Source organism: Thamnophis sirtalis, unplaced genomic scaffold (assembly GCF_051295495.1).
Source record: "Thamnophis sirtalis isolate CommonGarterSnake01/CBP01778 unplaced genomic scaffold, rThaSir2_p1.2 scaffold_4, whole genome shotgun sequence".
NCBI lineage: Eukaryota > Metazoa > Chordata > Lepidosauria > Squamata > Natricidae > Thamnophis > Thamnophis sirtalis.
The window spans coordinates 12,221,439-12,237,554 of NW_028261384.1; the positions used below are offsets into that span (position 1 = coordinate 12,221,439).

The 16,116-nt window shown below is 38.7% G+C and overlaps 1 protein-coding gene across 2 annotated transcripts in view; it reads right to left on the minus strand.

The window, feature by feature from the left end:
• Positions 1–15,096, minus strand: part of LMBR1 (limb development membrane protein 1) — a 62,228-nt gene extending 47,132 nt beyond the window's left edge. The window contains exons 1-2 of one of the 2 annotated variants that reach the window (XM_087712488.1): positions 14,802–15,096; positions 78–150 (exon numbers count right to left, since the gene is read on the minus strand). In XM_087712488.1, coding sequence (XP_087568614.1) covers positions 78–150; positions 14,802–14,864 — 136 coding nt within the window. In that variant the 5' untranslated portion in view covers positions 14,865–15,096. The remainder of the gene's footprint in view (positions 1–77; positions 151–14,801) is intronic. The other variant, XM_087712487.1, reaches the window with a different exon arrangement.
• Positions 15,097–16,116: the final 1,020 nt, after the last annotated feature.

Here is a 16,116-nt window from a genome sequence, read left to right on the forward strand (position 1 = left end):
TACTTATTCCATAAATAAATATGTATCCTTTCTAACTTATAATTTATTATAGAAAATATATGAATATGAAAAGTTACCTGCTTTCCTCTTGTATCTTCTGATAATGAAGTAGGAAACAATATACAATATCGCAAACAAAAGAAAACAGATCTGAAAGAGAAAGTTTCACAGTTGAAGCAACAATTTAAAATATTAGAATGGAACAAATTTTAAAACAAAAATGCTTTTATAAAATTAATGTAGTCCTCGACTTATGACCACAATTGAGCTCAGAATTTATGTTGCTAAGTGAGACATTAAATGAATTTTACCCCATTACCTTTCTTGCGACGATTGTCAATTAAACTATTGTAGTTGTTAAGTTAGGAGCATGGTTGTTAAGTGAATCTGACTTCCCTATTGACTTTACTTGTTAGAATATTGCAAAAGAGGATAGGATAGGATAGGATAGGATAGGATAGGATAGGATAGGATAGGATAGGATAGGATAGGATAGGATAGGATAGGATAGGATAGGATAGAATAGAACAGAACAGAATTCTTTATTGGCCAAGTGTGATTGGGCACACAAGGATTTTATCTTTGGTGCATATGCTCTCAGTGTACATAAAAAGACAAGATACATTCATCAAGAATCATAAGGTACAGCACTTAATGATAGTCATATGGTACAAATAAGCAATCAGGAAACAATCAATATCAATATAAATCATAAGGATACAAGCAACAAAGTTACAGTTCTGCAGTCATAAGTGGGAGGAGATGGGTGATAGGAACAATGAGAACTCCAAGACACTGCAACCATCATAAATATGTGACAATTGCCAAGAGTCTGAAGTTTGATCACTGTAGCAAAAGGAAGCAAACATAGAAACAACATTAATAGGAACTTGTGGTGCAATTCAAATACAACTGTTACATCACTTGAACTGGTATTTCTGTAGTTGAGTTCCAGTCAATATTGATAGTGGAAAGAGCAATCTAAAATTCTTGCTACTCAACTTTTCCATGAAGTTATTCATCAACATAGAATGACCGTTGGCTTATCTGAATGGTCGTTCTCTAGATGCTGCGGGAGTGTCCAAGCATGGGTTAACTTCAGTTTGCTGCCCAAGGACTGAGTTCAAAGTTTGTGTAGCCACGCTTCTTGGTCCCCTCAGAGGCACAGTTAAAAAAAAAACAAGAATAAGTTCCAAAAGGAAGCTATATATATTAATGTTCTATGCCCTCAAAGTTGGTACACACGCACACGCGGGCGACCCCAGGGCAGGGTTGAACACTCCTGCAGCGCCTAGAGAATGACCATTCAGATAATCCAACACTGCTTGGAATATCCAAACATGGGATATACCCAAGCTATGTAGTCCCAGTGTGGGAAGAAGAAATGTCCAGGCCTGTGGGAGTCGCGATAACCCGTTGTAAAACTCTTCTCCCGAAGGAAGCCTCCGCAGAAGCAAAGGCATCCAGTCTGTAGTTCCTCACGAAAGGAGATGCTGACGACCATGTCGCAGCCCTGCATATCTCCTTGATGGGTGCTTGTGCGGGCTCAGGTGACAACTATAAGAAAGACGGTCTTAAGAGACAGGTGACACAAATCGATGGATCAAAGCGGTTCAAACAGAGCAGCAGTCAGAGTCTATAGGACGACGGGCAAATCCTAGGTTGGGTAGCAGTGAATTGTAGGAGGGCTGAGGTTGGTAGCCCCCTTGAGGAAGCTACGAACCTGAGGATGTCTACTAAGGGACAGATGTGAGTCCATGGACAGGATGGTGGCCAAGGCTGCTGTCTGCCGACGGAGCATGTTGGGCGCAAGGCCTTTGTCCAAGCCCTCCTGGAGAAAATCCAAAAGTTGTGAAATGGTTGCGGAAGTGGCAATAATGTGATGAGACTGGCACCAAGTTGAGAAAGCAGACCAAGTCGCCTCGTAAATTCTGACAGAGGAGGGCCGCCTGGACACCTGGATGGCATGGATGACCTTGTCAGAAAATCTGCTAAGCTTCAGGAAGTCCCCCTCAAGTACCAAACAGCTAGCTGCAGCCACTGGGGGTCTGGATATTGAATGGCCCCTTGGCTGAGGAGATCTGCTCCTGAGGTATGCACCAGTGCTTGGTCACCAACAGGCTGACAAGGTCGGCAAACCAGGATCGCCTTGACCAGTATGGTGCTACGAGCAACACTTCCGCTTCCTCCACCAGAATTTTCCTGATCACCAATGGTATCAAGGGAAGAGGCATAAACTCATACAAGAGGCCGAGAGGCCAGCGACTTCGTAGGGCGTCTGTCCCTTCCGTGTCGGGGCACTGAAATCTGGCAAATAACAGGGGAAGATGCGTGTTGGCCGGGGTGGCGAACAGGTCGACCCTCGGGAGGCTGAACCTCTGCGGCAGCTGACGGAACAACGATGGATGGAGTCGCACTCCGAGTTGTTGATGGTAGTCCTGCTCAGCCAGTCTGCCGCCACATTGTTCTTCCCCGAGGTGTGGTCCATCTGCAGCGATGCTAGGTGATGCTCTACCCATCAGCCCAGTGCTTCCGCTTCTGCCATCAGGGCCTGAGATCGAGTGCCATCTTGGTAGTTTAGATATGCCTTTGTGGCAATGTTGTCGGTCAGTATTAGGACATTGCGCCCCTTGACAGATTGGAAGAAAACAATAAAGGAATCTAACCTAACTGAACACAAAAATAATAAAGGCTACACTACACTGACTTGGAGAGTCCAACTTGTTGCTCAAGGACTGGAATTCCCCAAAAGCATCCTTTTAGGGCGACTGTTTTTTAAACTGAGCCTTTGAGGGGAGCAAGAGGCGTGGCTACACAAACTTTGAACTCAGTCCTTGGGCAGCAAGCTGAAGTTAACTCATGCTTGGACACTCCAAGCAGCGCCTAGGAGAATCTAGTACCATGTAATGCTGATGACACCCAGTTGAACAATTTAATCTTAAACTGGCAAATGATGTGGTTGAGGCCCTGTCATATTGCTAGGAGGCTGGGGGGTGGGTGTCTGAAATTTGAGTGGCTGTAGGTGCTGCACTAAGTAATTCCAAGGAACTTTCAGCTTAGCCTTGGACAGGATAGCACCCTTCCAAATAGGCTGTTCAGTTTGGAGTGACAGGTTTGTACAGGGACAGGTGGCAACCAAGGCCAAAAGAATCTTTACCCAAATTTATGTTATGAGACAATGCTACTGATTCTTGGTTTAACCATTGATATTTTAATCATCTTACTCTTAAACTACTGCAGTGCACTTTACATGGAAGTGCATGTAAAGAAGCTACAAGCAACTGGGAACCTGTTATAGGTGTATCTCAATACAACTAGGTAACAACAAAGACAGACTTCAATGATTTCAATTCTAAGTGTAGTTTTTTTACTGGGTTCTTACATTTTACATACATTCCATTTTCTATGTGGACATTTAACGGTATTATTTTAAAAGTGGTTGTTGTTTTAATCAATGCTTTTCATGCTGGCTGAGAATTACAGTTTCAGTTTCAGAACCACTGAATAGTTTTCAGAAGGGTTATCCTCTATATTCTAGCTTTCACATGGAAGGCTTAAGACAATTTGCAACTTGATATGTTAAGACAGTTGTTACTTAAAAATGCACAGGCTTTCATTGCTGAAATAGTCCATCTGTTTCCTGAATAACTTAATATCTGATGCATAAAAACTAGCTCTCTATCTGAATTGTATAATTCCATTAAAAGAGGTATGAGATGCTTCTCTAGATATACATTTCTATGTACTTCACTACATGCTTTACAGATAAGAACATGTTAGCAATTGTTTCATATTAACCCATATTTTAAGTTGGACTGACTCATCCATCATTCAGACAGACAAGGTCTGGGTAAGGCAGCTTTTATGAATCTAAACAAAGAAGATATGATGACAAAAAACATGAGGAGATATATTCAAAATGTACATAATTGCCTTTTTACTGATTTTTAATTTGATATTAATTCTTAGCAATTTAAATGCCACCATTGCTACCTAGTTTATATGGTTTTTTAATTTTGTATTTTATATTATAATATATGCTTTTATTCAAAATATATGCTTATATTCAGATTGTATTTTTAAATGTAAATCATCCAGAGAGCTCCAGCTATTAGGCAGTGTAAATGTTTTAATAATAAAGCTAGATAGCTGTAGCATTGCATTCACTAATGTAATGTATATGTACATACATAATAGGAGACCTAGCTGTACTTGGGAATTCATTTAAAATTGTCATAAAAGTGCCTTAACTAGGATTGATCCCACTTATAGTACTTATAGTACTTAATAATGTAATGCATGTAATTTAATGTAATAACTATAATGATAAAAGTAATTCTATAATAGCAAAAAACAAATTGCATATTAATTGGATTTATACATCATCTTAAGCCATAATGTATTTTACTTAGTTTCTGCTTAGCATATCATTTGCTTCTCACTTTTAATGTTTGTAAATGAAATTGTGCAAACCCAGGCAGGGTTGGAGTATCTACACTTAGACATTTCTACCTCTAATGTGCTTAGAAGACAGTGATTTTAACTTGTTCCATCTCTGTTCACTCTTTTTCATCTTAGTAGACAGTGATTAATCCAGGCAAGTTTAAAAGTTTGCAGGAAGTCCAATTCCTAACACTTTATTTATTTAGCAGAAAAAATTATTAAATTCAAGAAAGGAGAGAATAGAAAAATGTTATCTGGATCCTGTTTTGTTCATGGAATATATTACTGTTAGGGAAGAGAGCTGAAAAGACTCAAAGGAGATTTTTCTTCCATTTTGAAAGTAAAGGACAATCTCTGTCCAACATATACTTCAGAAACAATTACAGAAATAGAGCACAACAATGATAAGAACTATCTTGAATGCATCTGGGTCAATGTTAAAGGAGGGGGAAATGACATTGCCATAAGACACCCAACCAAGCAGAGGAAGTAGATGAACTTTTTGCTAGTCAGCTAACTAAGGTATGTAGGAAGCACACCACAATAGTAATGGGGGATTTTAACTATCCTGACATCAACTGGGAAACAAACTGTACACCAAGTGGAAGATCCAACAGGTTCCTAAAAACCTAGCAGACAACTTTGTTTCCCAAAAGGTAGAGAAGGGAACAAGGGGATCAGCCATATTGGACTTAATTCTCACTAACAGAGAGGGAATGATAGAAGGTGTTGAAGCTACAGGAACTTTGAGGGCAAGTGATCATGCAATACTGGAATTGAACATTAAGCAAACACAAGTAGTAGAACAAAGTCAAATTAGAGTATTGGACTTTAAGAGAGCTAATTTCAATAACCCCATAGAGAGTTTGAGAATAATTCCATGGATGAGAATCCTCAAGGGGAAAACAACTTGGGAAATTTTGAAAAACGAGATTATAAAAGCCCAGTCTTTCACAATACCAATGAAGAAGAAAAATAAACAGCTCCCAAAAGAAACCAGCATGGCTACATAAAGAACTCTCTGACAAATTGAAAGACAAAAAGAATAAATATAAAAAGTGGAAAGTGGGGGACATAACTAAGGCAGAATATCAGCAAATAGCCCAGCCTGTAAAGATGAAGTGAGGAAAGCTAAGGCTCACAATGAAGAAAGGCTTGGATAGAAGATGGATAGAATCACGTGAAGTGTTAATACCACTTTATAATGCCTTGGTAAGGCCACACTTGGAATACTGCATTCAGTTTTGGTCGCCATGATGTAAAAAAGATGTGAATACTCTAGAAAGAGTGCAGAGAAGAGCAACAAAGATGATTAGGGACTCGAGGCTAAAACATATGAACGGTTGCAGGAACTGGATATGTCTAGAAAAGAAGGCCTAAGGGAGACATGATAGCAGTGTTCCAATATATCAGGGGGCCACAAAGAAGAGGGAGTCAAACTATTCTCCAAAGCACCTGAGGGTAGAACAAGAAACAACGGGTGGAAACTGATCAAGGAAGAAAGCAACTTAGAACTGAGGAGAAATTTCCTGACAGTTAGAACAATTAATCAGTGGAACAGTTTGCCTCCAGAACTTGTGAATGTCCCAACACTGGAAGTTTTTAAGATGTTGGATAGCCATTTGTCTGAAATAGTATAGGGTTTCCTGCCTAGACAGGGGGTTGGACTAGAAGACCTCCAAGGTCCCTTCCAATTCTTGTATTGTATTGTATTGTATTGTATTGTATTGTATTGTATTGTATTGTATTGTATTGTATTGTATAATTATTATTCAAATTAAAGGATTTGAGTTGGAGGTTGGATGCCAAACTGTACATTATCTTTAACTCAATGCCCCTTGCTGCAGTTATTGATTTGGAGATGCATGTAGACTCAACAAATGCTACAACCTTCCTCTAAAAACTCTTCTGACAACCCACCACTCTCTCAGCATAATTACACATAACCGGTTCTTGTGCTACCTAAACAGGAAGCCTATTCTACACACAAATGGGAAATAAACCTAAGTTTCTTCGCCACTAGCCCTATTGCTGGAGTCATGAGGAAAATATGAATAATCTTCCTGTTTATCAAGCTATTTTGAAACATGAAAGACTATCATTAATAAAAGTCTTATATAGAATCAAGATCATCTATTGGGAAGCATTTATAAATTGTTATTGAGATATGAACCGAGATGGAATATATTAAAAACTAGATGATAAATTGGATGCAAAATTTCAAAAAAAGGAATTACAATGGAATAATGGCAAAAATTATGGAAGAAAATCAAAATTCACTCAAAAGGTATCTGATGAAAATTTGATATAAAATATTTTACAAATGTCACGTAACTCCAATTATTACCAAGATGGGCAAATCATGTACCAATAGACGATGAAAAGGCCCAATAAAAAGGAACATTTGATCACATGCAATCATTCCCAAAAAGTCACTCATGTCCTAGTCACCACCTGATTACTGTAATATGCTCAACATGGGGGTGCCCTTGAAGTGTATTTGGAAACTTCCAGTGGCATGGGAAGTTATGTGTGGTTCTAGAACAGAATATGTTACACCTCTACTCTAAGAGCTGCATTGATTGCCAGTTTGCTTCTGAATCCAATTTAAGGTGCTAGTTTTGACCTTTAAAACTCTTCATAGCATAGGACCAGGTTATTTGAGTGACCATCTTATCCCAACTACATCTACTCATCCCATCATATATGGCATGAGAGGCAAGCTGTCAATACAAGATCGGCCCCAGGAGCAGATCTTCTCTGGCATGGTACCCACCTAATGGAACGTTATCCCTCCTGAAATGTTATCTTCTCCATTCCTACTTATTTTCTAGAAGTCCCTCACCACCTGGTCATGTCATCAGGTCTGGAGGTCTTGAGGTGGCTCCTTTGCTGGTCTAATCTCTTGTATGCTTTTATTTCAATGTTTGTTTTTGACATGTTTTACTTTTTGTTATACATTCCCCCAGAGTCACTTCTTGTGAGATGGGTGGTCATATGAATTTAATAAATAAATCTATTAAAAGGAAATACATCATAGTATTCATAATAAAATTTTAAAAATAAAATTTCAACTGAAATTACAAATATTGAGAATAATTCTAGAAGGTATAAATGAAAAACATTACAGCTTCAAAGACAGTTTGATATAGTGGTTAAGACACCAGGCTACAAACCAGGAGACTAAGAGCTCTAGGCCCACCTTAGGCATGAAAGCCAGCTTGGTGAGTTTTGCACAGTCACTCCCTTTCAGCCCAACCCTATTTTTTTTATTCTGCATTCTGTATTTTTACTCTTTAGTGTTTTGTACAGATAGTCCTAGATTTACAACCAGGTACTGGCGCACCCTCAACTTCTGGAGGCAAGTCATTCCACTGACTTTCTCCTTAGTTCTAGGTTGCTTCACTCCTTGATTAGTTTCCAACTATTGCTTCTTTTGGTGGTCCACAGAAAAATTATTTGCATTTTTTATATTGCACTAAATACTATTTATCTTTTTTTTTAAATCATATTAGTGGTCTGCGGGATTTAAAATTATGACTTTTGTGGTCCTTGAGGTCCGAAAGGTTGGTGACCCCTGCTTTGGAGACTTTTCGCAACAACCAAACTAATATTTTTACCTTGCCTATTTCTTTATTCTGCCTTTTGTATTTCTACATTTCTACAGTATTTTGCCCAAGTAAACAAATAATAAGATTTGCTGTACAAAACCATAGACTTTACAAATATATTTCATGTACTTCTAGACTGAAAGGTAGGCTTGAAATATAAATAAAAAAGTTCCATGTGACTGGACATGGCTGGAAAACTAATTTTATCAAAGCATCTTGTTATCAGTCAATAACTTTAAAATTATAAAAGTGTTGTAAGATTATTAAAAAATGTGTTGTACATTCCTTTCCAGTTAAGAGAGCATGAGCAATAAAGTTAATTTCCCAAATCGTGTGGAATGAAAATGATGCAGTTGTATGAAACTGGGGTAATAATCACAAAACTCTTTCCTTTTAACATGCTTCATATTTCTAAAAAGAAAGTGTTAAGGATAACAAAACACCCTTCACTTCAGAGTCATTCTTAGAAGAAAACAACTACACGCTAATCACTTATACGTTGATTTGAATGAAGGGTGTTTTGTTGTCTGCACAAGAGAACTGAATCAACCCTGGCAATGGGATTTATGAAATGGCAAAATATCAATCTTCCACAAGCTCTGCTATGTTATCTCATTTTTAATATGAGTTTTTTATGAGTTTACAATACGGCATACAAAGAAAATATTAGGGAAGTTAGGGAAAGGAAAAGAGAAGTGGATAGTGGAGGAAAGCAAGGGGGAAAGAAAAAAATGCATTGACTTCCGACTCCTTGATGTAATAAAATAAGGCACTAACATCTAACCTCAACTTTTTACATTTACATAATAATATAAAGTAGCCATTTCTATAACAACACATTTATCTAATCGGTAAAACCAAAATCAAAGTTTCAATTTTTTTCCACCTCAAGCACAAAGTCCAAAAGTGGTTTCTAGGTAGAAATAAAGGTATTTGTATTTTTTTTCTTTAATCAAAACAGTCAATTTAGCCATCTCCATCAGTTTTTGCAGCCATCTATCGATTCATCCATTTTGCAGCCATTCACCCATTGAGGTGACCTTCCATTTCTGTGCATAAAGTAGTCTTAAATAAAGTATACAACATCAGAGTTCCAATTTTTTCCAGATCTTTTTCCATTAAACCCAAAAGAAAAGCCTCTAGTTTTCTTGCTATATTCACTTTAAGGATTTTAAGAAAGTCCTGCTATATTATCACATGATGGGGGGAGGGGGGAAAGAATGACATCCCTAGGAGGGATGAGCAAAGAATGCATGATAACACTATATAAACTAGTAGTCCCCTGAAGTCATATTGAGAATCAGTGAATGACTTTGGGCCAGTCACTCTCTCTCTCACACCTCAAACCTCTCATAGAGTGGATGTTGTGGGGAAAACAGGAGGAGGAAGGAAAATTAAATATATTCCCCACCTTGAATTGTTTGTAAAAAAATATATAATAAAGGCAGGGTAGAAATAAACAAATAAAAATAAATACCTATCTGCACAGTTAAAATGAAGAGACTCCAAAATTGGGCAGCAGTGCTGTAGGAAGGTTTTCAAGGACAGCATCAGGAACTGCTCAGAAGACCTGAATTTCATGGACAGTGGACTAGAGGAATTGTGGAATGAAATCAAAGTTGTTAAGGATGAATCTGAAGAAAAGCTGCCAAAGACTAAGAAACAGAAAGCAAATCACATGCCAGAACAAGAGTGGAAATTGCTGAGAAGAGAAACAAAAGCCAACAAAAATAAAGATCTCGGGAAGAAACTTAACAAAGAATTTCAGACAGATCGTAGAGATTATTTCAATAGCTGTAATGGCACTGGAAGATGGAAACAAACATGAAAAACAAAGAAGGTCTTCCAAAAGATCTAAAAACTGAAAAATAAATTCCTACCTCAAATTGTTAGGGTATAAGAAACTAGTGGACCAGTAAGAGCCGATTTTAAAACAATTCAACAAACATGGAAAGAGTATTCTAAAATTCCATACAGCAGGTGTCAATTTCAGCACTTCAATCATTACCAATTGGAAAGTTATTGGAACTGATGTCATTTCCACAGAAATATGACAAGCAGCAGAATAATTTGTAAAGATTTTAAACCAACAATACCAGAGAATTTGGAGAATAATAGTCCTCAACAGATTGATAGAAATCAGTCTATATATTAGCACCAAAGAAAGTAGACGCAACAGAGTATGCAAACAACAATACTGTACAATATCCTTAATTTCACAAGATAGCAAAATAATGCCTAAGCTCAACTAACATAAATGAAAGCTCTATATAGAAAGGAAGATGCCAGATGTTAAAGCTGGTTTTAGGAAAGGCCAAGGAACAAAAGATATTATTGCTGAGGCACAATGGATGATTGAGAAAGTCAAAGAATACCCAAAAGAAGTGAATGTCTGTTTTATCAATTATGAAAAAGGCCTTTGATTGCATCAACCATATCAAGCCATACAATGTAGGAATCCCAGAAAATCTTGCTCATGCAAAATATATACAGAAACAAGGAAACCATAGACTGCATAGATCATGGTGAAACAGACTGGCTCCAGCTTGGCTAAGGAGTGAGACATAGTTACCAGTATAAATATGGTTGCATACTCTCCCCAAATTTATTCAGAATATATTGAGGGAAGCCGGATTAGAACAAGATGACTGTGATTTTAAAATTGGAGGAACAAACATCAGTAATTTCTTCTGTAGTGATGATATGATGTTACTCTGATAACTGATAACTTGCAAATGAACTGCAAGCTCTAGTAATAAAAGTCAAGGAGTGCAATGGGGAAAAAAATCAGACTGCAATGAAAGAAAAAGATCAAACCAATGATAACAGGTATAGGTTTATGTTTCAAAGCCTTTATTGTACAGCATGTATGAAACAAAATTGGTTTAGCCTCTACTGGTGCAGTCCATACAAGAATACAAGAAGTATAGCAATCCAGCCTTGAAATTGATAGTGAAGATAGTGAAATGGCTGTAGCTTTTGCCTTTTAGAACTGATTTACAACAGTAAAGGAACCAGCAGTCAAGAAATACACTGCAGACTAGCACTTGATAAAGTAGCCTCAAAGGCCTTGGAAAAAAATATTCACATGTGTCTAAACCTACAAAGATCAAAATTGTGCAGGGAAATTTCTCGTGACACTAAAAAAAAATGAAAGTTAGATTTTAAAGCAGCAAGAAAGAAACAATATTGACACTTTTCCATTTTGATTTTGGAGAAGGTCCCTGAGAATATCATCAACACCTAAGAAAACCGACAAGCAGATCAGTGAAAAAAATCAACTGAGTTACCATTCATGACACAAATGATTTTGCTCAAATTTGCAGGCTTAGGACATATAACACAAAGACCCAGCTCAAGAGAAGTCTAGAATGCTAAGAAAGATAGGAGGAAAGAGAATAGGAGACCGACCAACAGTAAAGCAGATGGACTCAAGTGCAACAGCAAAGGGTAGACCCATGATGGTGAACCTATGGCACGCATTCCACAGGTGGCACATGGAGCCATTTGTTAGGGCACGCGAGGTGTTGCCTTGTCAGCTCCAGCTGACTTCGGCTTTCATTTTGGGCCGGCTTCCCTAAAGCCTCCAGAGGGCAAAAAACAACCCAACGCACAAACCGGAAGTTTGGGGACTGACTTTTTTTATGTTTTGCTCACTTGGTGTTTCACCAAGAAATGCATAGCTACAACTTGAATGCAGGCTACACTGACTAGTCCACTAGAAAGCACTACAGATTCTTCCTTTTGACTTAATAAGATATGGCAAAAAATGACATCATGAATTAGAAAAATCTCATATAGCTGTTTAAAAGCTTATGTAATCCACTATGTACTGTCTCTACAGTGAAACAATGCAAAGTTGGATACCACAAACCAGTGAGAATAATTCACTGTAACATTACAGTTAAAAACTCAATGTACACAGGAATTAGGAGATTGATTTAGAGCATACAATATCAAAGCAGGAAGATGGACAAATTATGTTCATTTGCAATTGATGGTCATATCATTCAGTGTGGTATAAAGGTAATCCTAATTGAATGACCACTCTTTCAACAAATGTTCAAAGTCGTGATGATGCTAAATGAGGGGGATTTATGACAGGCCCTCACAGTTGCGGACACTACATTCTCCCCACAATCACGATTGTGTTTTGGACATTTGGCAACCAGCTCACAATTTTGAGAGTTGCAATATCCCATTATCACATAATCATCCTATTTGACCTTCACTGAAAAATTTTGACAAGCAAAGTCAATGGAGAAGCTAATAGAAAGTAGCAAATGACCGCAGGATACTGCCAGGTACAAGAGTCACCTAATGACACCAGGTGTAACTATTGCAACTAATATTATAAGTTGGTGCAATCACACAACATAGATCATTGTGTTACTTAGCAACAGAGTTGCCATTCCTAATTACCATTATTAAGTGAGAACTGCCTGTAGTGATTAACATATGGGATTATTAAAATTCAGGAAGCTAGTAAAAGCTAATATACAATGTTATAGGTGGCCTAGACTTTTACAAATAAATATAATAAAAAGAAAAATGGATTATATCTATAGTTCTCTTTTGGATGAAATGTGAAATGTGAAAGAAATGTGAAAGATAATATAATCCTATCAAACTAATGAAATGCATCTGCTACAAGCATAATATGGAAACAAAAAGTCACATTTAGCAATTGTGCCAATAAGAGAATGGGTGGACTATTACTTCGATAGTAGGATTAAGTTAAATGATGACCACCTGACTCAGTTTGACATAATATTATAAAGTAGTTTAACACCAAGATGAAAAATAGATATTAAATGAAACCAGAATTCAAGCCAATCTTTTCAGGAACCAATTTTGACTAACAGGGTATAGGAAGAGAACCTTCTCTGCAATTTTTCCTGTCCTTTGGAATATCCTCTGAAAAATGGAGGTCTTTCAGAAGAGTTTGAATACATGGCCCTGATTATTTGCTTGGGGCTCAGAGAGAAGTAGGCTATCTTTGCGTTAGCTAGTGCTTTGAGGCGCTTATCTAGCTTTTTTCATTTTAATTATTACACTCCTGTTTTAAGTGTCCCCTACTAAAAGGATGGTCTTTATATGATTTTCAGCTTTTAATTGTACACTCTCCAGAGTTACTCAGTGAGATGGGCGGTCTCTAAATTTGATTTAAAAAATAAAAATAAAGTTACATAATATATTAATATATACTTTTCTTAATCTGGCATAATATTGCAATATAATATCTGGTAATCTGTATTCCCCATTCCTAGTACTATATAGATTTCCCATGTTTACAATTATTTTTTTAAAGCTGTTTATCCCATCTTTATTACTTTATAAGTAACTGAAGGCTGCAAACATATAGCATCCACCACATAATTTTGGTATAAGAGTTTAAAGGATTTCATCGTATATACCACGTTTAGTTTCCATATGTACCACAAACACATCTAAGCATGTCACTTGTGGCAAAAGTTTAATTACTATACTTATGTTTGTGAGCGAAATGTTTATCAATAGTAAAATTTTCCATGTTGTCTTAAAACTAGTAGAAATAAAGGTAGTAGGTCAACACAACCATTCATTTAGTGACCGTTCAAAGTTACGACACTGAAAAAAGTGACTTTTGACCCTTTTTTCACATTTACCACCTTTGCAGCATTCCTATGGTTACTTTATCAAAATTTGGATGCTTGGCAACTGGTATGTATTTATGACAGTTGCAAAGTCCCGCGGTCATGTGATCTTTTGTGATCTTCTGACAAGCAAAGTCAATGAAGAAGCCAAGATTTACTCATAACCGTGTTAATAACCACCCAGCAGTGATTCCTTAACTGTGGCATGACAGGTCATGAAAGCGGGGCAAAACCCGCTCAACAACTGTTTTACTTAGCAACAGAAATGTTGTGCTCACTTGCGGTTATAATTTGAAAGAATATCTGTTCGATGCTAAACTGGGTTGGGAGGATTGCAATCCTCCACTCTAAATTCTACCGGCTTCAATGGGAAAGTGTGAAACTATTGAACTCTATATTGTTTTGACTGCTTCTCTCCCGAGCTTCCAGAGCATGGAAATAGATATCTTGACCTGCAGAGAGTAGAAGTGGCAACAAGTAATCACATTCCTATTGCATTTTGTCCTCACAAAATACACACAAGGGGAAACATTGCATTATTAACTTCCAGGGTTTAAAAAAAAAAACACCATAAACACTTTGCACAAGTGGTGCTGAACCTGTTTTCTTAACGAGGGGAGGAAAGAGAGAAAGTGACTTTAAAGGGCGGATGGGGAATTAAGCACACTTTTACTCCCATAATTTCCCAGCCAGCATGGGGAAACCAACTTTAAGATGGGCGGGATTTCCTGACAGTGAGGGAAATTAACTAGTGGAACAGCTTGCCACCAGAAGTTTTGGGTGCTCCATCACTGGCGGCTTTTAAGAGGAGACTGGACAGTCACTTGACTCAAATGGTTATATGGCTTCCTGCCAGAGCAGGAGGTTGGACTATAAGACCTTCGAGGTCTCTTCCAACTCTGTTATTCTGTTAAGAGTACCTAAAGTGACAACGGAAGACTCAAAGCCAAAACCAGCCACGGGTGTTTTGCAAGAAAGGGTCTCCCCCTCTCATCCCACGCGGGCAGGCCGGGGATTCAGGTGGGTCGCAGCCCCCGCCTCAGCCGGTGACAAGGAGCGCAACGGAGCAGCAGCAGCAGCCGTGGCCCGCCGTTCCGGGGCGACTACGCACCGTGTATTCCCGCACTTGGCTGTGGAAGTTCTGCTCGCGGATGGTCACTTCGTCCGCGTCCATCCTGTCATAGCACTCGCCGGGCAGCCCCCTCCAGCAATGGCCGCTGCTGCTGCCCCCGCGCCTCCTGTCTCTCAGGCGGGAAGCGAGGGACCATGGCCGGTGGGCAACGCCTGGCGATCGGGACCCTCTTCAGGTCGGGAAGCTCGGGCCCAACACGCCACCCGCGGCGGCGACAACGACAACAACAACAACCACCGCGGTATAGGCGGCAGCACCGCGCGCAGTCCCAACGTCCCGACGCCGCCCCGCCCCGCCCCCTCCCTCGCGCGGGGCGTGCCAGTCCGCCCTGCTGCGGCGGGGAGTGAGAGCGCTGAGGAGAGCGGCCTCACGGGAGAAGTGCGCCTGCGCAGACATTGACAAGCGGTAGGGGCGCCAGCGGCTCGTGGGCTGGTCAGGCTCGAAGGGGGAGGAATCGCTGTTCATGGTGGGAGGGGGCTGATCATCGCCGAGGACCAATAGTAAGGAAGGAGGCGGAGCTTCGGTGCTCGGCGGGGAGCTGAAAGTAGGCGCTCTTTTTTTTTCAAAAAAATGTTTTAAGGATGCAGATAATACTGAGGGATTATTATAAATAATCAAATACAGACAAGAAAAGATCAGACCTAGAAGCATGCACATCTTTTATTACGCAATGTAGCTAATTTCCTGTTCTTCCCTTTGTAACGTCATTCTTAAAAATCTTAGTAAAATTATCAGGGGTTTTATTACTTCACTAGGACACTTAGTCCTAGGTATGTTCTATATTAAATTTATAAAAGGCGAAGTTTTTGTCACCTTCCAGAGGCGGTTGAATTAACTTCACCCATAACCCCAGCGCTCTTAAAGTGGGATTCTGGCGATGGTAAATATACAAATATTTGTTGGAAGTGCAAGAAAGAGGTTGGAACATATAAACATATGTTGCAGGATAGTGCACAAAAAATATGGGACATAGTGTTTACAGAAATTAGTGCACTGCTGAATGTAAATTTAGATGTGTCACCAAGGTTTGCATTACTGTTGCTGATGGAAAAAACAGGATATAAATGGAACCAAAAAGGAATTGATTGTAAATTTGATAATGGCAGCTGCATTTGTGATGGCTAAATATTGGGGACGAAATTGGGATATTCCAAAAAATGAGTGGTATAATGAAATATGGGGAATGGCAACAAATGATAAATTAACAACAAATTAAATTTTAAAAAGGGATGATTAAAGCAAACAAGTATAATGAAATATGGGGGGATTTCATAAAAACAGTGTTGGTGGAAGG